The sequence below is a fragment of the Colletotrichum acutatum genome, assembly GCF_030867785.1.
Source record: "Colletotrichum acutatum strain CBS 112980 chromosome Unknown BDZ83scaffold_245, whole genome shotgun sequence".
Taxonomy (NCBI): domain Eukaryota; kingdom Fungi; phylum Ascomycota; class Sordariomycetes; order Glomerellales; family Glomerellaceae; genus Colletotrichum; species Colletotrichum acutatum.
The window spans coordinates 1-16,332 of NW_026849239.1; the positions used below are offsets into that span (position 1 = coordinate 1).

At 49.9% G+C, this 16,332-nt stretch overlaps 4 protein-coding genes across 4 annotated transcripts; all 4 read right to left on the minus strand.

Moving 5' to 3' along the window:
• Nucleotides 1-139: 139 nt before the first annotated feature.
• BDZ83DRAFT_797987 (uncharacterized protein) lies at nucleotides 140-4,420 on the minus strand. The gene is made up of 4 exons (XM_060515912.1): nucleotides 4,138-4,420; nucleotides 2,742-4,056; nucleotides 941-1,839; nucleotides 140-884 (listed from the first exon to the last, which is right to left on the minus strand). Exons 1-4 carry the CDS (start codon nucleotides 4,336-4,338, stop codon nucleotides 207-209), a joined length of 3,093 nt encoding a protein of 1,030 aa, XP_060357571.1. The 5' UTR covers nucleotides 4,339-4,420; the 3' UTR covers nucleotides 140-206.
• A 199-nt stretch (nucleotides 4,421-4,619) lies between these two features.
• Nucleotides 4,620-6,506, minus strand: BDZ83DRAFT_713712 (major facilitator superfamily transporter; the record flags this gene model as incomplete). Its single annotated transcript, XM_060511643.1, has 6 exons — nucleotides 4,620-4,897; nucleotides 5,005-5,083; nucleotides 5,146-5,163; nucleotides 5,215-5,260; nucleotides 5,317-6,261; nucleotides 6,336-6,506. The coding sequence occupies 6 exons, from the start codon at nucleotides 6,504-6,506 to the stop codon at nucleotides 4,672-4,674; spliced, it is 1,485 nt and encodes a 494-aa protein (XP_060357572.1). The 3' UTR covers nucleotides 4,620-4,671.
• A 1,539-nt stretch (nucleotides 6,507-8,045) lies between these two features.
• Nucleotides 8,046-9,717, minus strand: BDZ83DRAFT_685865 (MNNG and nitrosoguanidine resistance protein). Its single transcript, XM_060511256.1, has 3 exons — nucleotides 9,633-9,717; nucleotides 8,824-9,506; nucleotides 8,046-8,766 (listed from the first exon to the last, which is right to left on the minus strand). The coding sequence occupies exons 2-3, from the start codon at nucleotides 9,484-9,486 to the stop codon at nucleotides 8,095-8,097; spliced, it is 1,335 nt and encodes a 444-aa protein (XP_060357573.1). The 5' UTR covers nucleotides 9,487-9,506; nucleotides 9,633-9,717; the 3' UTR covers nucleotides 8,046-8,094.
• A 1,564-nt stretch (nucleotides 9,718-11,281) lies between these two features.
• Nucleotides 11,282-16,141, minus strand: BDZ83DRAFT_594402 (ABC transporter; the record flags this gene model as incomplete). The annotated part of the gene is made up of 3 exons (XM_060506713.1): nucleotides 11,282-12,352; nucleotides 12,551-15,991; nucleotides 16,109-16,141. 3 exons carry the CDS (start codon nucleotides 16,139-16,141, stop codon nucleotides 11,282-11,284), a joined length of 4,545 nt encoding a protein of 1,514 aa, XP_060357574.1.
• Between the last annotated feature and the right edge of the window lie 191 nt (nucleotides 16,142-16,332).

Genomic DNA, 16,332 nt, shown 5'->3' on the forward strand with positions numbered 1-16,332 from the left:
TTGGCATGGTCTGACATTTTAATGCGTGGAAAACTTCACATCCCTGATGTCACCAAGACACATGGTGAGGGAGATTGTGTATGCAGCAGTGCGACTTCAACTTTGGAATTGAAGACAAGAATTACATTCGTTTCTAAATGGCTGATTATTCTATGAGGTGCATATAATTACTAATAAGTCAAGATAAGCATGGGCCATTTGAGGTATTAAAGACCTCTCATAAAGCCGCGCTTTCTAATGGGTGGCTTCTGCCCTTCAGGCTTTTTATACTCCTTCTCGCCATCCTCAGTCTCAACCACATATCGATCCTTCTCCTTTTCCGCCTTTCTCTTGTCGTGCTCTGTTTTCCATCGCATGAAGTAGCAACAAATTGGAAAGAGTGCAGTGTTGACTGCTGTCCAGGCGAATAGCACGCCAAAGTTTAATCCGATCCTGGAGTGCAAATCGAAGAGCAACTGGCGGCTGCCCTCAACAACCTGATGAAGTGGCCAAGCGTAGCCCCAGTGGTAGAATCCCGGTGATAGATCGATGGCATAGAAGGATGTCGAGACATTCGATATGACCCAGAAGATGAGCCACAGAGCCGTCCATGGCTGCCCAACAATCATTGCCACGTTTTCACAGGCGAGGCCCAAGGCAGACATGCCAACGAAATTAAGCATCCAATAGACGGGGAAGGTGCCGCGGCCATAAGCTGTAGCTCCAAGTGCAGGGGCTGGCTCCGTTGGTGAAGCTGGAGGGGCGCTAAAGGGGATTTGGAAGGCCAGGGATATCAAGCTGTAGCTGAATGAGATGATGAAGTAGGCTACGATTGTGGCTAGCCATCTCCATATGATAAGCTGCCAGAAATGTAAGGGCGGATGACCCTGCGGCTGGACGTATTTCTACGCAGGTTAGCAGGTGTGCATATCCACAGAACGCAAGAATCCTGGCAACTTACTGAGTGAATTGGCAAGAAAAAAGAGAAAGAGAAAAAGGCCATGATGATCAGGTAGATGAGGCCAATGCTCACTGCAGGTGTAGCAGTAGGAGGCTGGAAGGGTCGGAGATCAATCATCAACGGCGCGATGCCAGGGTTAACAGCGGAAGAAGCTCTAGCAAGGTTCTCTCGACTCAAGGACGTGTTAGACATGACAGTCTGGCCCCATTGCTTTCCAAACTGTTGCGTGAATTGCTCCGTAAACTGGGTGATGTAAGGTGAAATATCGCTCTGGTACGTCGTCGAATCTCGCGCGGTTTGTATGATTATCTGCACTGAGCCTGCGGGATCGTAGTTTGCATCCCCAATCGCAACAGCCTCTTGCAGAGCTGCTGTGGCATTGGGGTGAATAATCACGGCCGCCCAACTACCCCAGTCGTACACGGCCATCCTCACTGCTGTAGGATCGTTGTTGAAATGTGAAGGCGATAAGATCGTCCATCCCAGTGATGGGCCTGGCTTGTCTAGTGATTTCTGTGCGGTCTGTACGACTGCCGGTCCAACGATCGGTTGTACTGATTCATACGGAGAAATCTGTCCATCAAAATCGACGACATGGACGATGATTGATCTCAGGTTGTCCTCGGTGCGGAAGAGAACAGCCCAGTACATTGACAAGACTGCAAGGATGAAGAGAAAGAGGATGGTGATCGTCTGAATCCATAGCCGAATGACGTGGGCGCGGACCTTCTTCATTGATGGGTGCCAGAATCCAACAGAGTGGTGAGGCTTCTGGTGACGATGGTGGACGCCGTTTTCCTCATTGTCTTGGCCCTCGTTCTTTGAGTGGTCGACTTCGGTACGGGCCGGTGAGGCCGGCGACGGAGACCTAGGCATTGTTCCTGGGTTGGGCGATTTGACTTCCTTTCTGCAGAGTGAGAAGGATTTCCCCTGATTGACGGTCAAATGGCTGCAGTGGCTTGAAACGCACTCAATCAAAAAATGCCCGAACGACCGCTCCAATACGCCTCTGCCGCTGCCCGTGTCTTGGCTTTATGTACATCCCATCGCATTTGACAATTCCACATCAAATCCGCCAGCGCGCAAGTCGATGATGCGTGGTGGAAACAATTCATTGAGATGGCTAAGTACCTGTTAACAATTTTATTCAGTTTAGTAGACCGTCTAGCCATTCCATTGGTTGAAGTCGTACCTGTCGCGGTGAGGTACATTGAGCTATCGACCTAGCTCCAAGATGACATCAGAGCTCATGGAGTTGCGCTAGAAAGAACACCACCCCTGTCCAAGGTAAGTCTGTAAGATGCGTAAGTAAGCAGGCGTCTCGGCCTTCGTTCTTTTTGATCTAGCGTCGGCTCTTTCATTTGAGCTGAGCGTTTGGAACCCTCAATCTTTGGCTTGGGAATCATGATGCATCTCTCGATTCGGTTACGGAACCTCGATCCCGGCCGTGGGTGAGAGACTGAAGCAATGTCAAGACCAACCAAGGCAGCCTATGGCGGTGAAATCTACTTAGACACCACCCAAGTCCCTATGTCATCAGAGGAAGCAAGTCATATCACGGCGTTCTGGCTTCATGATAAGTGCCTGTCAGGGCCAACCGTGTATTTGAATTAGTGAACTGAGAGACATATATTTCTATTATGCACCGGCAATTTATGAAGCTATCACACCGGTGCGTCTAAGATGGCTTGGCTATTTTCCATCGTAACTTTCCAAACTTTCGCAAATCGTGAAGCTTTCAACTCAGCCATGACCTTTCCCAACTTCCCCTCTCCTTCTAGGCGGCTTTCCGGTGGCTGACCAGCGACGATAAACGAGGATGGTTGTGGGATAGTTGGAGCTTCGCCAGCGGCCACGTCCATCAGAAGACACGCGTTGTGCGGACCTGGGGCCTTGAACTTGAAGAACAAACAGAAGCCGTTTCCAGTTTTTGCGTTCTGAACATGCAGATAAGGGACCTCCTCTTTACCGCTGGTCTCAACGTCGTAAGAGAGCATGATGGAATGGCTCCAGAGGCCACTGCTAGCCCAACGATCCGCCGGGAATGCCTTAACATTGTAGTGCTCATGGTTCTGTTCTTGTGGTAAGTCCACGACGATATGCTGCGCATCGGAATCTTTGCCCCACAGCGATTCCATATCTTCCGGATCTTCAGCCCTGACGAGGATAGTCTCAAGCCTCGCCTGCTTAACCCAATCATCAGGAACTGAGACAAAGCCCAGCTTGTGACTACATCTGTAGAATGGCTCAAGATCGTTTGTTTTCTCCAGATAGAGCCCTATCTGACGACCCGCTTTGTTACAGTTGAGTATAGCTATCGTGCTCGTTGGGGAGAAAGTGAACGAGATTCCTGCAGCGGAACCAATCTGCTCATTGTTATCTCCGGGGATAAATGAGAAGCCATATTTCGAGCTGCTCGGGTCGAGTATCGGCATCTCAATTTGGATGCCTTTATTTGTGAACGAATACGGTGCCACGCGATGGTCGGCGTCAATCCTGGTGACGCCGCTAGACTGAGCAAAACAAGAGGGGGACTTGGCGAGGAACCCAGTGTTGCGAGAAGGTCTGTCTGAATATCCAGGCAATAACCAGGCAAATATTGACTGGTCATCCGTTCGCCTCATGATCTCTTCCTGAAGTCGGATGAATGCCATTTCACCTTCGCCGTATAGTAGAGGCATGCTAACCCCGAATAACCCAAGCAAACAGTACGCCTGATCTTCGACTCTGGTCGTCTTTCTCTTCGCAGCCCAGGACATTCTCTGGGCGATGCTATATCGACCTAAGATTCCATACTCGAAGAACTTGTGGTCGATGCCGGTAATCTTCCCCAGAGGTTCTCGCATCTGGTCTCGTGTACCAATTTCGTACCAGTCATCTGAGTAGAATATGACAGTAGAAGTTGCGACCAGCTCTTGAAGCGTCCAGCCGCGCGTGAACCACCGACTATCCATGAAACTCTTAGAGTAGCCACCGAGAATATCAACGTCTTCCTGAGTGACGTCTTCAAGGTATGCATAACAGACGCGAGAGTTCTGATACCAGACCCACATGGAATTGATGGCCTCCGTCAACTCAGATGAGCTGGTCTTGTCGATACAGCAAGTGTCGATCCACTGCGAAGTCAGTTAATCGAAACTCTGCTGTTGTTACGAGAGCTGAGTGTTAGGGATAGCAGGCTGGAAGGCCCAACTTACTATGTAGTCGAACCCATCTGACAATGCCTGATTACAAGCCCCAATAAGTTTCTTGTAGCCTTTCAGACTAGACGCATTTCCGGCGAGCAGGTCCTGGAGTGTGATTTCCTCCGAACCCCAAGTGTGGGATAGGATAGCATATGGAATGCGAGAGTGGGAGAAAACCCGTAGTTCCTTAGTCCGCGTGTTCAGGAGCCGCATCGTACTTATAAGGTTTGGTTTCAAGCCAATAAGAGTCTCAACTCCGGGCTTTCTGAAGCTGAACAGGACTGGTTGGACGAAATGCGGGGGAATATGCACCTAAATGAAGAACCAGATAAGTTTTCTCAGCCAGGATGGTGAAATCTCACCCGCATAATCTATCACGTGTAACTACTACGATAAGTAGGCTAGCTGTATGCACTTATGCACGCGTTCGGGTTTTTGGTACCATCGGGAGGCGCAACAATGGCCCACTTGAAAGGCACAGATCTGTGCTGGATGGGTCGACTTTAGATTGGACACTCGACCGCTAAACTACCTATGCTGAGAACCTTAGGACATGTAGCGGAATGACGGGTGTCTGTAACCAAGTTGACTCTGTTCAACTTCTGTCCGTCCATCCAGGCGGTGATCTCTCTTTCCAGAAGCTCTTGCTTTGTTCTCATATAAGCAGTAGAATATGCCAAACACCGCCAACAGGACTGTTAGACTTTGTCCGACAAGATTGATCGTATGTCCAGTGAAATACTTCGGGGCGTCTTTGAAAGTGTAGGTCCACCTATTATAAACATCAGCAAAGTACGAGCATGGGCTGACCAAGATCAAAGACTGATGTGCGGTGCCATAGTTGAGCCGTTTGCCAGGTTCTAAGAGAAATCTACTTACGTTGCAACGATTCCACCCATGGTGCCAATGGAGACAACATAGGCACTGGTGACTGCGCGTACGGAAGGGCCTGCCGAGTCTGTTGTCGAATGCGTCAGTTTGTTTTACTTTCTTTGGGTCGACCGAAGGCCAGAAACTTACTGTTCATTGCCCAACTCACTGCAACGATATTAGCAAAAGAATCAGACTACAAGAAGGGTGATGACTCACAAAATCCGGGACCACCTGGAAAAGCACCTGCCGTGACAAAAAATACCTGGGATCATTAGTGAATGTGTGCAGGATGCGGACAAAGGGATAGAGAGCTCTTACGCCCATATATCTAATGTTAGCCTCAGTCGCAAACCGCAAGATAGCAAAACCAATAACAGCAATCATCGAAAACACGGCAAGGTAAATACCGCGCTGACGTGTTCGGTCACTGAACCACGCAATGATAATGGCTGTGATAGCAGCCACAACGTAGGGCGGTACAGAGTATAACTGCGCTCGCGTCGCGGTCCAGCCCAAGTCTGCAAGAATGGTCGGCATGAATACCGAAATTCCCTGGACGGTAATATTGATGAGGAAAAAGCCGAAAGCGCACGTATAGTTGTGGATGCAAAACACGGCTCGCTTCACGTCGGAAAGAGTAACTTTCTGATCAACATCGGCCTTGTGCTGGCGTTGTAGACGCTCTGCCGCAATTTCTCGTTGTCTTTCATCGAGGAAATAAGCGGTAGCGGGACTTGTGGGCATCCAAAGAGGTGCAAACCCTCCGAAGAGAATTGTGACGAATCCCTCGAAGAAGAATATGTTTCGCCATGTGTGGATAGGTGCGCTGTCGAACCCCCATTCCGGAATGCGAGAGAGACCAGTGGCAAGCAGACCGCCGAATGCGCCAGCTAATGACGCTGCTGAAATGAAGATTCCCAGCCGGAACAAGAGTTCTTCTCTCTTGTAGAAGCTGCTCAGAAAGAAGGAGAACCCTGGCATGGCACCACCTTCAAAAATGCCCAGGAAGGCGCGGGCAACAATCAGTCCTTCATATGAGCGTACGAAAGCTGTGCAGAGTGAGACGAGACCGAAGCCAACGACGAGAAATGGCAGGTAGAATCGCGGGCCAACGCGTTTGAGAATAATGTTGCTCGGTACTTCGACGAGAAGGTAGATGATGTAGAATATTGACAGAGCCCAGTTGAATCGGTACCCTTCGAGGTTAACATCTTTGGCCATGCCCTGGATCCTGGCATTTCCAATGTTCGCTCGATCCAAAAACTACTCCGAAGATCGCTTCGTCAGTGGCGACGCGACGGACGGTTGATATACGACGGGAGGAAAAGATCACATACGCAGAGAAGATATAAGGTTGTCACCAGTGGGACAGTGTGCCAGTCGAGCTTACGCTTGATGATCTGTTCTTCCTCTTCCGTCCACTCCAACTGTACCGGTTCGTCCGCATACTGGATAGCCTCGGACTTGACTTCGACCGTCGTCGATTCGTTATACTCTGTTTTAGACATTGTCAATTGTCAAGACTTAGCCCGTCGCGAACATTGAAAAAATGCTCCAGTGCCAGTAGACGCAGAGAGTGGTAGGGAGGGAAGCTTACGTTTCTTATCAAAGTCGATTGGTATCTCGTCTATTGTGGAGAGCACCATCTTGACAGCTGGCCGAGACGATGCTCGGAATCCTTTGAATGCAGACCTTCCGAAAATACTACGTTGATGGCTGGGAAATTTGCCAAGCAGCTTGTGGATGCGACGTTGAAAACGGCCAAGCCCATTTAGTGTAGTTTCAATGAGGGGTCAAGGTAGTGACCGGCCCCTATTATTATCTATCCAAAGCCACTAAGGAGCGGGAAGCAAGTTTGAATAGCTGGCACGGACAGTTTATCACCATCAGACTTTCTTCGGCAGATGTCTCTTGCATTAAAGCCCAGCCCTGTCCGGGGTGCCCTCCGTCCAATGACCCAGACCCAGGTGCCCGTCGAGGATGGCATGTTCGGCTTAAGAATGCGGGGTACGGGAGGAAGAACACTTGGATTTCTTGGGATTTTGGTCTTCTTCACAGTTCGACTCAGATTGAGTCGCATTGAAGGGGGCGGCTATGGAACTGAGGGTTGGCAACTCGCTGGGGTTTGTGCTGAACATGGTTTGGAGACTGCCACACCCGTCTAGCGGGTCCGCTTTTGCAACCTTGGGTCTAACTTCAGTCGGCCATCTGAAATCCGAGGCAAAAGGCCTTTCCCCACGTCGCAAGCCGGAAATGAAATCTGGTTACCTTTTGCGAATTGGTGTGTTCCTTGTTACAGTCAATGTTTTCACCGAATGCTTGGGACAGCTGCTTTTCATCTGGACTCTTCGGAACCGAGTTGCTGACAACGGGTTTCACTACTTTGACGTCAAGGCTGTTCCAGGATGACAGAGCACAATGATGGAGTCAAGTCATTTAAGCATGCTGTGTAACTGCAGGCGCTCCTACTAGGTGTGCAAAAACAAGGGCCAGAATTCCGAGAAGAGTGATTACGAGTACAACCTAGATCATGATTGTCAGCATGTCCACGCCGCACTGATGCAGCTCCGATGCCACCTTCAACTCTAACTACCATAGCGAATCAGAACCAAAGACCCCCAGGACCACCAATGATTTCGTGCAGGCGGTGGGTACCATGGCGTTCATGTGCTCTCACACTTGTTTGTTGCCAAGGCGAACGAGAACTGCTCTGGGTGTTGGGATGGGGTCGTCAGATGTTCCCGCACGGCCAATAGTGCTCCGCGAGGGATGCTTCGAGTGAAACACGCACCGAGAGAGTCAATCGTGTCATCGGTTCCATTATCGGATACAGCTACCATCATTTGCATCTAAGCGTAAGTTCAGCGAAGGGTCCTGAATATGACCCATGGGTTTTTTGGTCGCGTAAGAGATTATGCCATAATCCGCCTCGGTATGCTATGACATGACATGTCTTTACTACGAAAACTGGGTGTCCTAAACCTATTATATCGAGAGCTCCGCAGTCACCGAGGTATCCATGTGTGGCATGTCTTAACTCACGGTTGCATGCCATGTTACAAAGACGACCTACTATCTAATCAAATCGCGACGCTCTTACAAAGCCCGAAGAAATCCCCTTTTCCGTCTCGGTGGCTCAACTCCCGGTTGCTTGGGAATTTGCTTCTCGAAATCATATCTGTGCAAGTGAAAGTGTGGAAGTTTTGTCTCCTTGCGACGAATCTCTTTTTCATCTTTCCACCTCAAGATGTAACATGCGGGGATGAACAAGATAGTGTTAACCGACACCCAAGCAATCAAAACGCCAAAGTTGAGGCCAATGCGCGAGTGCAAGTCGAACAAGATTTGTCGGCTGCCTTCGATCACATGATGATAGGGCCATGCGTACGCCCACCGGTAGAATCCTGGTGCGACATCGGGAGGCCAGAATCCGGTCAAGGTGTTCGTGAGAGTCCAAAACGTTAGCCACAAACCAACCCATCGAGGGCCGATTATCATGGCCATATTTTCACAGGCCATTCCAAGTGCTGCCATGCCGAAGAAGTTCAACAGCCAGAAGACGATGAACGAGGCTTTCCCGTAGGCGTTTGGATTCCTAGCAACCTCTACTGCCGAAGCTGGCGGATTGGACAAAGGGACTTGGAAGACGAGCGAGATCAAACAGTAGACCAGCGACAAGAAGAAATACGCTGCCATGAGTGATATATATCTGCGTATGACGTAGTGCCAATAGTGCACGGGAGGATGACCCTCAGGTACGATGCATTTCTACATATCAATATCGTTTGTCAGCTATGTAACAAAGCATCAGAAGCTCGGACTTACCATGTCATCTGCGAGGTAGTAGGTGAAACCAAGATGGGCAATGAGAAAGCTTAGCCCAAAGGTAACTGCCGGAATTGCCGCAGGCGGCCCAAACGGCCGGAGATCTAGCATCAAAGGTGACACCCCGGGATTGACGGCACTCGCGGCTTGCCGCAGAGTCTCTTTTGTCAGGGAGTCATTGGCCATTACCATGCCGCCCCATTTCTTGCCAAATATTTCTGTCAAACTTGACGTGAAGGACGTGAGGCTTGGCAAGATGTAGCTATACGTCATAAATGAATCTCGGCCAGACATGGTGATAATTTGGACTGCGCCTGTTGGATCGTATGAAGAGTTTCCGATCGAGACTGCCTCTTGAAGCAAAGCTGTTGCGTTTGGATTTATGATGATTGCTGACCAGGCTTTGAAGTGAAAGACCGCTTCGCGAACCTTCATTGGGTCGAACCCGAACTCGTTTGCGTCGCGTATTTGATATCCGATTGATGGTATGGGGCTCCACAGCGTCTCGTTCGCCAACTCTGTGACCGTTGGACCTACTAGCGGCGTGATGTCGTCGTAGGGAGCAGATTTACCATCAAAGTCGACAACAAAACAAACGAGAGAGGTGAGGTTTTCTTCAATGCGAAACACGATGCCCCAATAAAGGCAGAGAATGAGGAACATAGAGAAACAAATGATGAAAGCTGAAGATGGTAAGCTGTGGATACAAATCAGCACGTAGAGCTCCGATGAGACTTACTGTTTCTGCACCACATCATGGAAATATGCTTTCGTAACTATGCAAGAGCAAGATCAATTTCATTAGGCACTGGCAAGGCTTTTGAGGCTGAGCTTATGTTGAGCTGCACTTACTGTTGCCAACCCTGGGTCCCACCAGCTGACTGATTGCGATGGAAGGTTTTCATGCTCAGGTAAGCGACTTTTCATCCAATTCCCGACAAGGTCTGCCCTTTGAGTATCGAGGCTATTCAGCACGCTATTTGACTGGTCGTCTCGGGAGGCTTGTGCTGCGGCACCGGGTTCTCGGTGACCGCCGTTGTCGACATCGGTATCTATGTGCGGCATTTCGAACGTTGCGCAGTTATGGTAGTATGTAAATGAGTAAATAACTCTGGCTGATTTTTCGAAACTTTGAACGCAGTTGCTGAACTGTATATTTTGTAGTTTTGAGCCAAATCGCCTTCCGCCGCAAAACCTCCGGCAATGTCTTTGTTGTGAACTGTGATTGACATAGTTACCCACAGTTATGTGACCTCAACAGCATAAATGGTGGAGATAAATAGCGGAAATCTTAGTCCGGATGGATAACAATTCGTCATTTAAGTGTTCTGATACATGTGTCCCTTGAGTCGATGTGGGCTTTGTTCGGTCGGCCAGTACATGTAGTCTATACAGCGGGTCATTTGGAAGATCTTCCTCTCAGCTGAAGTCCAGGCACAGTTCAATAATCGATTCTCGATCAGGAGCCAACTCGCCTTCTCAACTAGCGTATCAATCTTGACAGTCTCTGCAGGCCATCGGACCTTTCCAGCCGGACAGATCAGACGCTCCAATTTTACATGCAGGACATGGAGTCACTGTTGATGCGGGCAGCCTCCTTGGTTCATACCTTGGTCACTGAGCATTAGCTTGTCCTTCCCATATTTGTAAAGCGGGTTCATGACCAGTCTTGTTCCCCTGCGTTAACGCAAGCACCTTGACGTCAGAAGGACGTCAACTAAGCGAAGTGGAGCAAAAAGCCTTCAAGAAGTCTTCTCGGTAACTCTGGTCTTTTTAGGGATCCTCCCAACGCGCCCAGTAGGTCTGATTGTGGCAACTAGTCGGAGGAGTTCTTCCGTGACTTTTCGTGTTATACGGTCTTGAGGTTTTGAGATGTTTTGATAAGTTGTGAGGCAGATCGACTCCATCGTGGGCACTTCAATTTTGGAGTGGGGCTTGCTAAGATGCCAATGAGGAAGTGGTGATAGATGAGGACGCCCTCGCACCACAATAGTTGAGGTACTCTTCATTCCCAATAAGGCGAAATATGTCCATCATACCGTCATCTACCTTACCCAAGTGGCTCAGTCGAGTCATTGACTTCCGTCTTTCACAACCACAACTTACACGCTCAGCAGAATAGGCTAGATTGTATCTGACCTGACTTGAGTAGACCTTGAGCTTTGTCCAAGTATATTTCCCATCAAAGAGGTTTCTCCATGTCCTGTTGTCAGCTTCCTAATTAAACAGGTACTATTTCATAATATGTGCTGTGCCGTGTTTCGACCTTTGGATGATTATTCTGTGGACTGAGGAGGTCATGACATAAACTCTTACCGTTCCACGTTGAAAACGAATGTGGAGGAAACATTACGATACTGGATTTATACGGTCAAGTAGATGAAAAATCATTGCGGGCCATCCAAATCGTCTCTACTCTTACAAGGCAACAACGGTAACATTACATAACAAGCGGCGGCTAGAACCCAAGTAAGATCTTTCGCCAGTTGATTTTCTTCTTTCCATTCTCAGTGGCTGTTGTTCCGTAACCCTCCTCTTGCACATCATGCTGCCCAACAATGGAAAGAAAGACGTCGTTGAGCGTGGTTGGACTGACACTGTGATGCTCGATGCCTAAGACATCCTTGTTTTCCTCGAACATCACGATAAGTTGACCAATTGCACTCAACTGGCAGCTCTCCCCACCTTGCAGCCTCGTTCTGCTCTGGTGGCTCAGCTGAGATCTTTGTAGCACATCTGATGCCGCGACTGAGAACCGCAATTGGCCGTGAAATGTTTCAGACTCCACTTGTGCGGAAGGAAATTGCTGTAGAATCCAGCTTCGCATGCGATCCATTTCTCCTGATTTCGAGTGTGGAGCAGTGCGACTGACCAGATGAACGTACAGGGAGTCTCCGAAGCGGCTTTGAAGCTGCTCAACTTCACCGATGGCTAACATGCGTTGTGCAATGATGCCGGCTCGATTAGCGAGGGCATCGGCCTCTTCCATGCTGTGGGTTGTCAAAAGTATAGAACGACCTGGCACAATTGTGCTGAGTGTTCGCCACATGATGCGCTTCGCAGCAGCATCGAGGCCCGAAGATGGCTCGTCAAGCAATATCACTGACGGATTCCCTGTGAGGGCGATGCCAAGGGAGAGTTTACGCTTGTTGCCCCCTGATAAGTGTTGCGCCATGACGTTGACATGGGCATCGAGGCCGACGGTACGCACAACTGCTTGAACTTGCTGCTCAACATCGCCAACTCCACGCAGCCTCGCGTAGTGGCGGAGATGTTCAAGCACACTCATGGACTCAACCGCGTCAAATTGTGGACATACTCCGAGGTTTGTCCTGGCTCGTGCTCTCTGGTCGGTGACGGAAACTTGCTCGACGAAAACGTCGCCGCCGTTGCGGCTGGGCTGGATATCACCCCGAATGAGTGAGATGGTTGTTGATTTCCCGGCACCGTTGGGACCGAGAAGCGCGAACACCTCTCCGTGGCGAACACCGAATGAGACATTGTCAACAGCAGTGAAGCTACCGAACTTCTTCGTCAGATGTTTGACCTGAAGCCCGTCGCTGTTCGTAGTCGACTCGACCCGTAATAGCTCGCTGGCGATCTCTGGGTCTTCGTGTGCTTGTTCAGCTCCGGCGTTGGAGTTCCCGCTGCGCTTGGAGATCGCAGGTAGCTTGTTCCCGCTGTCGTGGTAGAGAAGAATGCCAAATAGCAGAATCGCCTGCAAGACGAGGTAGAGGATTGGACCTCCATATGCATTGATGGCGCCTGGATATCCAAGACCGGTAGCGGAACATGCCAATGAGAAGGTATTGAGACCAACGAGAAGGGCTCGGAAGACGGATGTGACGGGAAAGAAGGCCGAGATAGTGTAATGCCCTATCAGAATATTGCGATCTGTGACAATGGACGGCGAAAAGGTGACGATGAAGAGAAAGGCGATCAGATAGATCGCAAAACCAACACTATTGTAGGCCATTATTGCAGCAAAAGTCGCAACTTGGCTATTGGTGAAGAGCGAAATGACATAAGACAGTAGAATCGAGGTGATGCCGTACAACAAGAACACTGGGAACAGGTAGCCCGGAGCGTACCAGATGTCCGAGGAGACCACAAATATGATAGCTGCGATCAGGAGAGGGAGGAAGAAGACTCCGAAGTCGAAGATGAGGTGCGACGTCCATGTAGATAGCGACCGCACTCCACTGGAGTATTGCAAGCCACGAGCATGGCTGTGTTTCTCAGCGTTGGGATACAATCCAAAGAACGACGGAATAATCGAGCAGACGATGCTGAAAAAGATGGCCAACTGAATTGTGGATGACGTCGAAGAGGGGATGACGCTGTCAAATGGGGTGTATGTGGTCGCAATGCTGATATTCGTTTTCACGATACTGAGTAGGTTGTGCATGATGACCGCTGCGAGGACTGCCCCTGCTCCCTCATTGTCTGCTCGGTAGGCAACTGTTGAGGGTGTATCTGGGCTGCCAACCCAAAATCCACCAGGAGTGACATTCTTGCGATTGCCTTCCACGTATCGCATAAGGTCGGCGTAGGTAGCACTTTGCACAAGTTCGGTGTTGATGGAGCTATTGGGTCCCGGAAGCAAGAAGCCAAAAAGGTCGCCAAATGAGGAGCTAGAGAAGGAGGAAGAAGGACCAGCAGCAATAAGAGCTCGGTCGAAAGCCGTCCTGTAGTCATCGAAGCCTTCCGCAGAAGCTTGACTAATGTCTACGACGTCGCAGCTAGCAGGGCTTTCGTCGGCGACAAGAAGCTGCATAATTGCCGCTGCAACGATCGGAACAAGAAATTCGATGGCGTATGGAATCCAGTTGGTCTTGAGTAACGTGAAGCGTTTACGAATCAGAGTAGGGATTTGCTCAAAAATACCCGTCTGACGGCCAGACTGAAGCCCCAACAAGTCTTGTCCCCCATTCACAACAGACTTTTCTGCGAGACCTTTGCCAGAGTCCACTGACCCATGGCCTCTCGCCTGATTAAGCGGCTGAAGACCCTCCCGTTGCACCTCATCGGCCACATTGAGGAACACATCTTCAATATTTGGACTGGAGATGCGGTAGGAAATGCTTTGAGTCTCAAGGTGACGGATTACATCGGCGGCGATTCTCGATGAGGGAGCAGTGTAGATGATGGTATTTGACGACACAGCTAATGTGGCGCCATGAATCTCTGGAGGAGCTCTCAAATCCTTTGCATTGAGGACGTGAATACGGTAGCCGTCTCCGAGAGCGTTCTTCAGGGCTACAGACGAGCCTTCGGCTTTCAGGCTGCCCTTGGATAGTATCGCAATATTATCGGCAAGTAAGTCGGCTTCGTCGAGGAAATGCGTCGTCAGAATGATGGTCCTCTTGCCACGTTCCGAAAGAAGGATGTCCCAGATCTTCCGCCTTGAGAGCGCGTCAATGCCAGAAGACACTTCATCAACGCAGCAGACGGCACTTCCACCAGTTAACATCATGCCAAGCTGGAGTTTGCGCTTTTGCCCGCCAGACAGATGTCGTGATTGGGATTTACGCTTTGTCGATAGGCCAATCGAGTCGATCAAGTGTTTGGAGTCCTCCTTGCTCGCAAGGTTCCACGGAGACTTGAGCTGATTAAAGATCGTGATGTGTTCGGCAACGGTGAGCTCATCCCAAAGAACGTTCTTCTGTGGCGCGATACCAATTCCACCAGAGGCATCTATAAAGACACCGCCATGGTTGAACCGGCTAATCCCAGCGATGGCATCGAGGGTCGTGCTCTTTCCACTTCCATTGGCACCGAGAAGTGCTAGGATCTGACCCCTCTTTGCTGTCAGATTAAGACGATCAACAGCCACTGTAGGAGCGTGAGGCTTAGATATGAAGGAGAACAGCCGTCGAAAAAGACTTGGGTGATAAACCTTGGTTAAGCCGTTGATGACTACAGCTTCTCGTGGCTGGACACCATCACCCTTGTAGATTTTACGACTCTCGGAGCCGACTCCATGAATCTGACGTTCGACATAGGCGGCAAGTAGCGGGTAGATAATGAACTGCAGGATCAGGAAGATCCAGATCACAATGCCTGGAAGAGTAGAATTGCTTCCTGGTGACGTCTTGAGAAGATTCATCGGTTGTCCCTCGCCCTCAAATCGCGCCATGGATCTAATAAAGAAGACGAAGGCGCATGGGGTAAATAGCAGGCTCAAAACAGCGACGGCGCCAGTGCTTGGGTTGGGGAGTGCCTGTGCCAAAACACCAAGAAGGACATAGACTAGAGAGTTGATGACACCGGAAAGCTGAGCCTTCTTGAAGAAAGTCGCGCCGAGGATGGCTTGCGAAGTAAGAGCCAGGCCACCCAAGATGAAGAAGACTAGAACAATGCCGATGCTAGTCTCTCTCCATATCATGCTCCTCGCTATGACCGATGCGACGACCCAGCCTGGGAAGTAGATTGTGACAAAAGAGTAGAAATTTGACAACATGCGGATGACTTGGGCCTCCCAGTCATGACGAGTGGACATCATTGAGTCGATGAGTTGGGAGAGCCCCTTCTCTCGCTCAGTTGCGACGTGACCGGGCAGATGGTAGCTAACTCCAATTAGCGCCAGGATGAAGGAGACTGCCAGATAATCGATGAATGTCTTTTGGTATTTCCTTCGGACGCCGGCTTGTCGTTCGTCTTCGGTCTCGTCGGTGAACCCCCACTCCTGGGCATTCTCGAGAGACGCTGAACTACCATTCGTCGAGTTAAGACTGGCAATGGCAGAGTCGATGGCATGTTGAAGAGGGAGCGTGTACACTTGAATATCACTGTCGTCGTTGTTGACCCTAAATGATGACCCAAAGGCTCCATCTCCGCGCAAAGTGTAATTCCAAAGGCCTCCATCACCCTCGGTGGGGGAAGCATGGAAAACGACGGCACCGTAGCAGGTAGTAGTCGCACGGAACGATGAGCGGCAAATGGAGCCAAGATCGGAAGGATTTGTGATCGTTGTTGAATTCTTCCCGGCTGCAGAAACTTGAGCAGAGATTGCCGCTGTCGTCCGGTCTATATCACCGCCTGATAGCCCGCTGTTGACAAGAACGACAGTATCACGAGAGTCATCAGAAGCGGCCAGGCCTTCCGCTAGTGATCTTATAGGTCGAGGGTCTGCAAATCCAAACTCGTTCGATGGGCTGCTGAGATTCTTGCCAATGCCGAGGTATACTGTGAGTATGACAGGGAGAAGGATCGCGGTGTAGATAGTTGAGACGGGGTGGCGGGCGAGAAGTATGATGAAGTTTTTAGTTGAGAGCACACCGACTTGGCGCAACAATGCGGACTTTGGTGCCGCCATGGTAGTAAAAAGAGGCCAATCGGCGTCAGATTGCCGACGATGCGGTGATGTAAGGGGAAGTATAGTCCTCGGAGTTGGTGACGTGGTTTTTTGCGATAATCATGGAAGAAAGTTATTGACAAAATATTTGGAAAAGAAGAAGAGGGTATCGTTGGATATGTCAGACGAATGCCCAGAAGAATCACTGGCAT

What these genes read in the sequence shown, in the direction of transcription:
- BDZ83DRAFT_797987 (XM_060515912.1), bottom strand. Translation starts at nt 4,338, where the DNA reads ATGCGGCTCCTGAACACGCGGACTAAGGAACTACGGGTTTTCTCCCAC. An exon ending in CAGATGGGTTCGACTACATA is followed by an intron (nt 4,057 to 4,137) that starts GTAAGTTGGGCC and finishes CTGACTTCGCAG; the next exon opens with TGGATCGACACTTGCTGTAT. An exon ending in TTTTCTTGCCAATTCACTCA is followed by an intron (nt 885 to 940) that starts GTAAGTTGCCAG and finishes TAACCTGCGTAG; the next exon opens with AAATACGTCCAGCCGCAGGG.
- BDZ83DRAFT_685865 (XM_060511256.1), bottom strand. Translation starts at nt 9,486, where the DNA reads ATGTTCCTCATTCTCTGCCTTTATTGGGGCATCGTGTTTCGCATTGAA. An exon ending in ACTACCTCGCAGATGACATG is followed by an intron (nt 8,767 to 8,823) that starts GTAAGTCCGAGC and finishes ATTGATATGTAG; the next exon opens with AAATGCATCGTACCTGAGGG.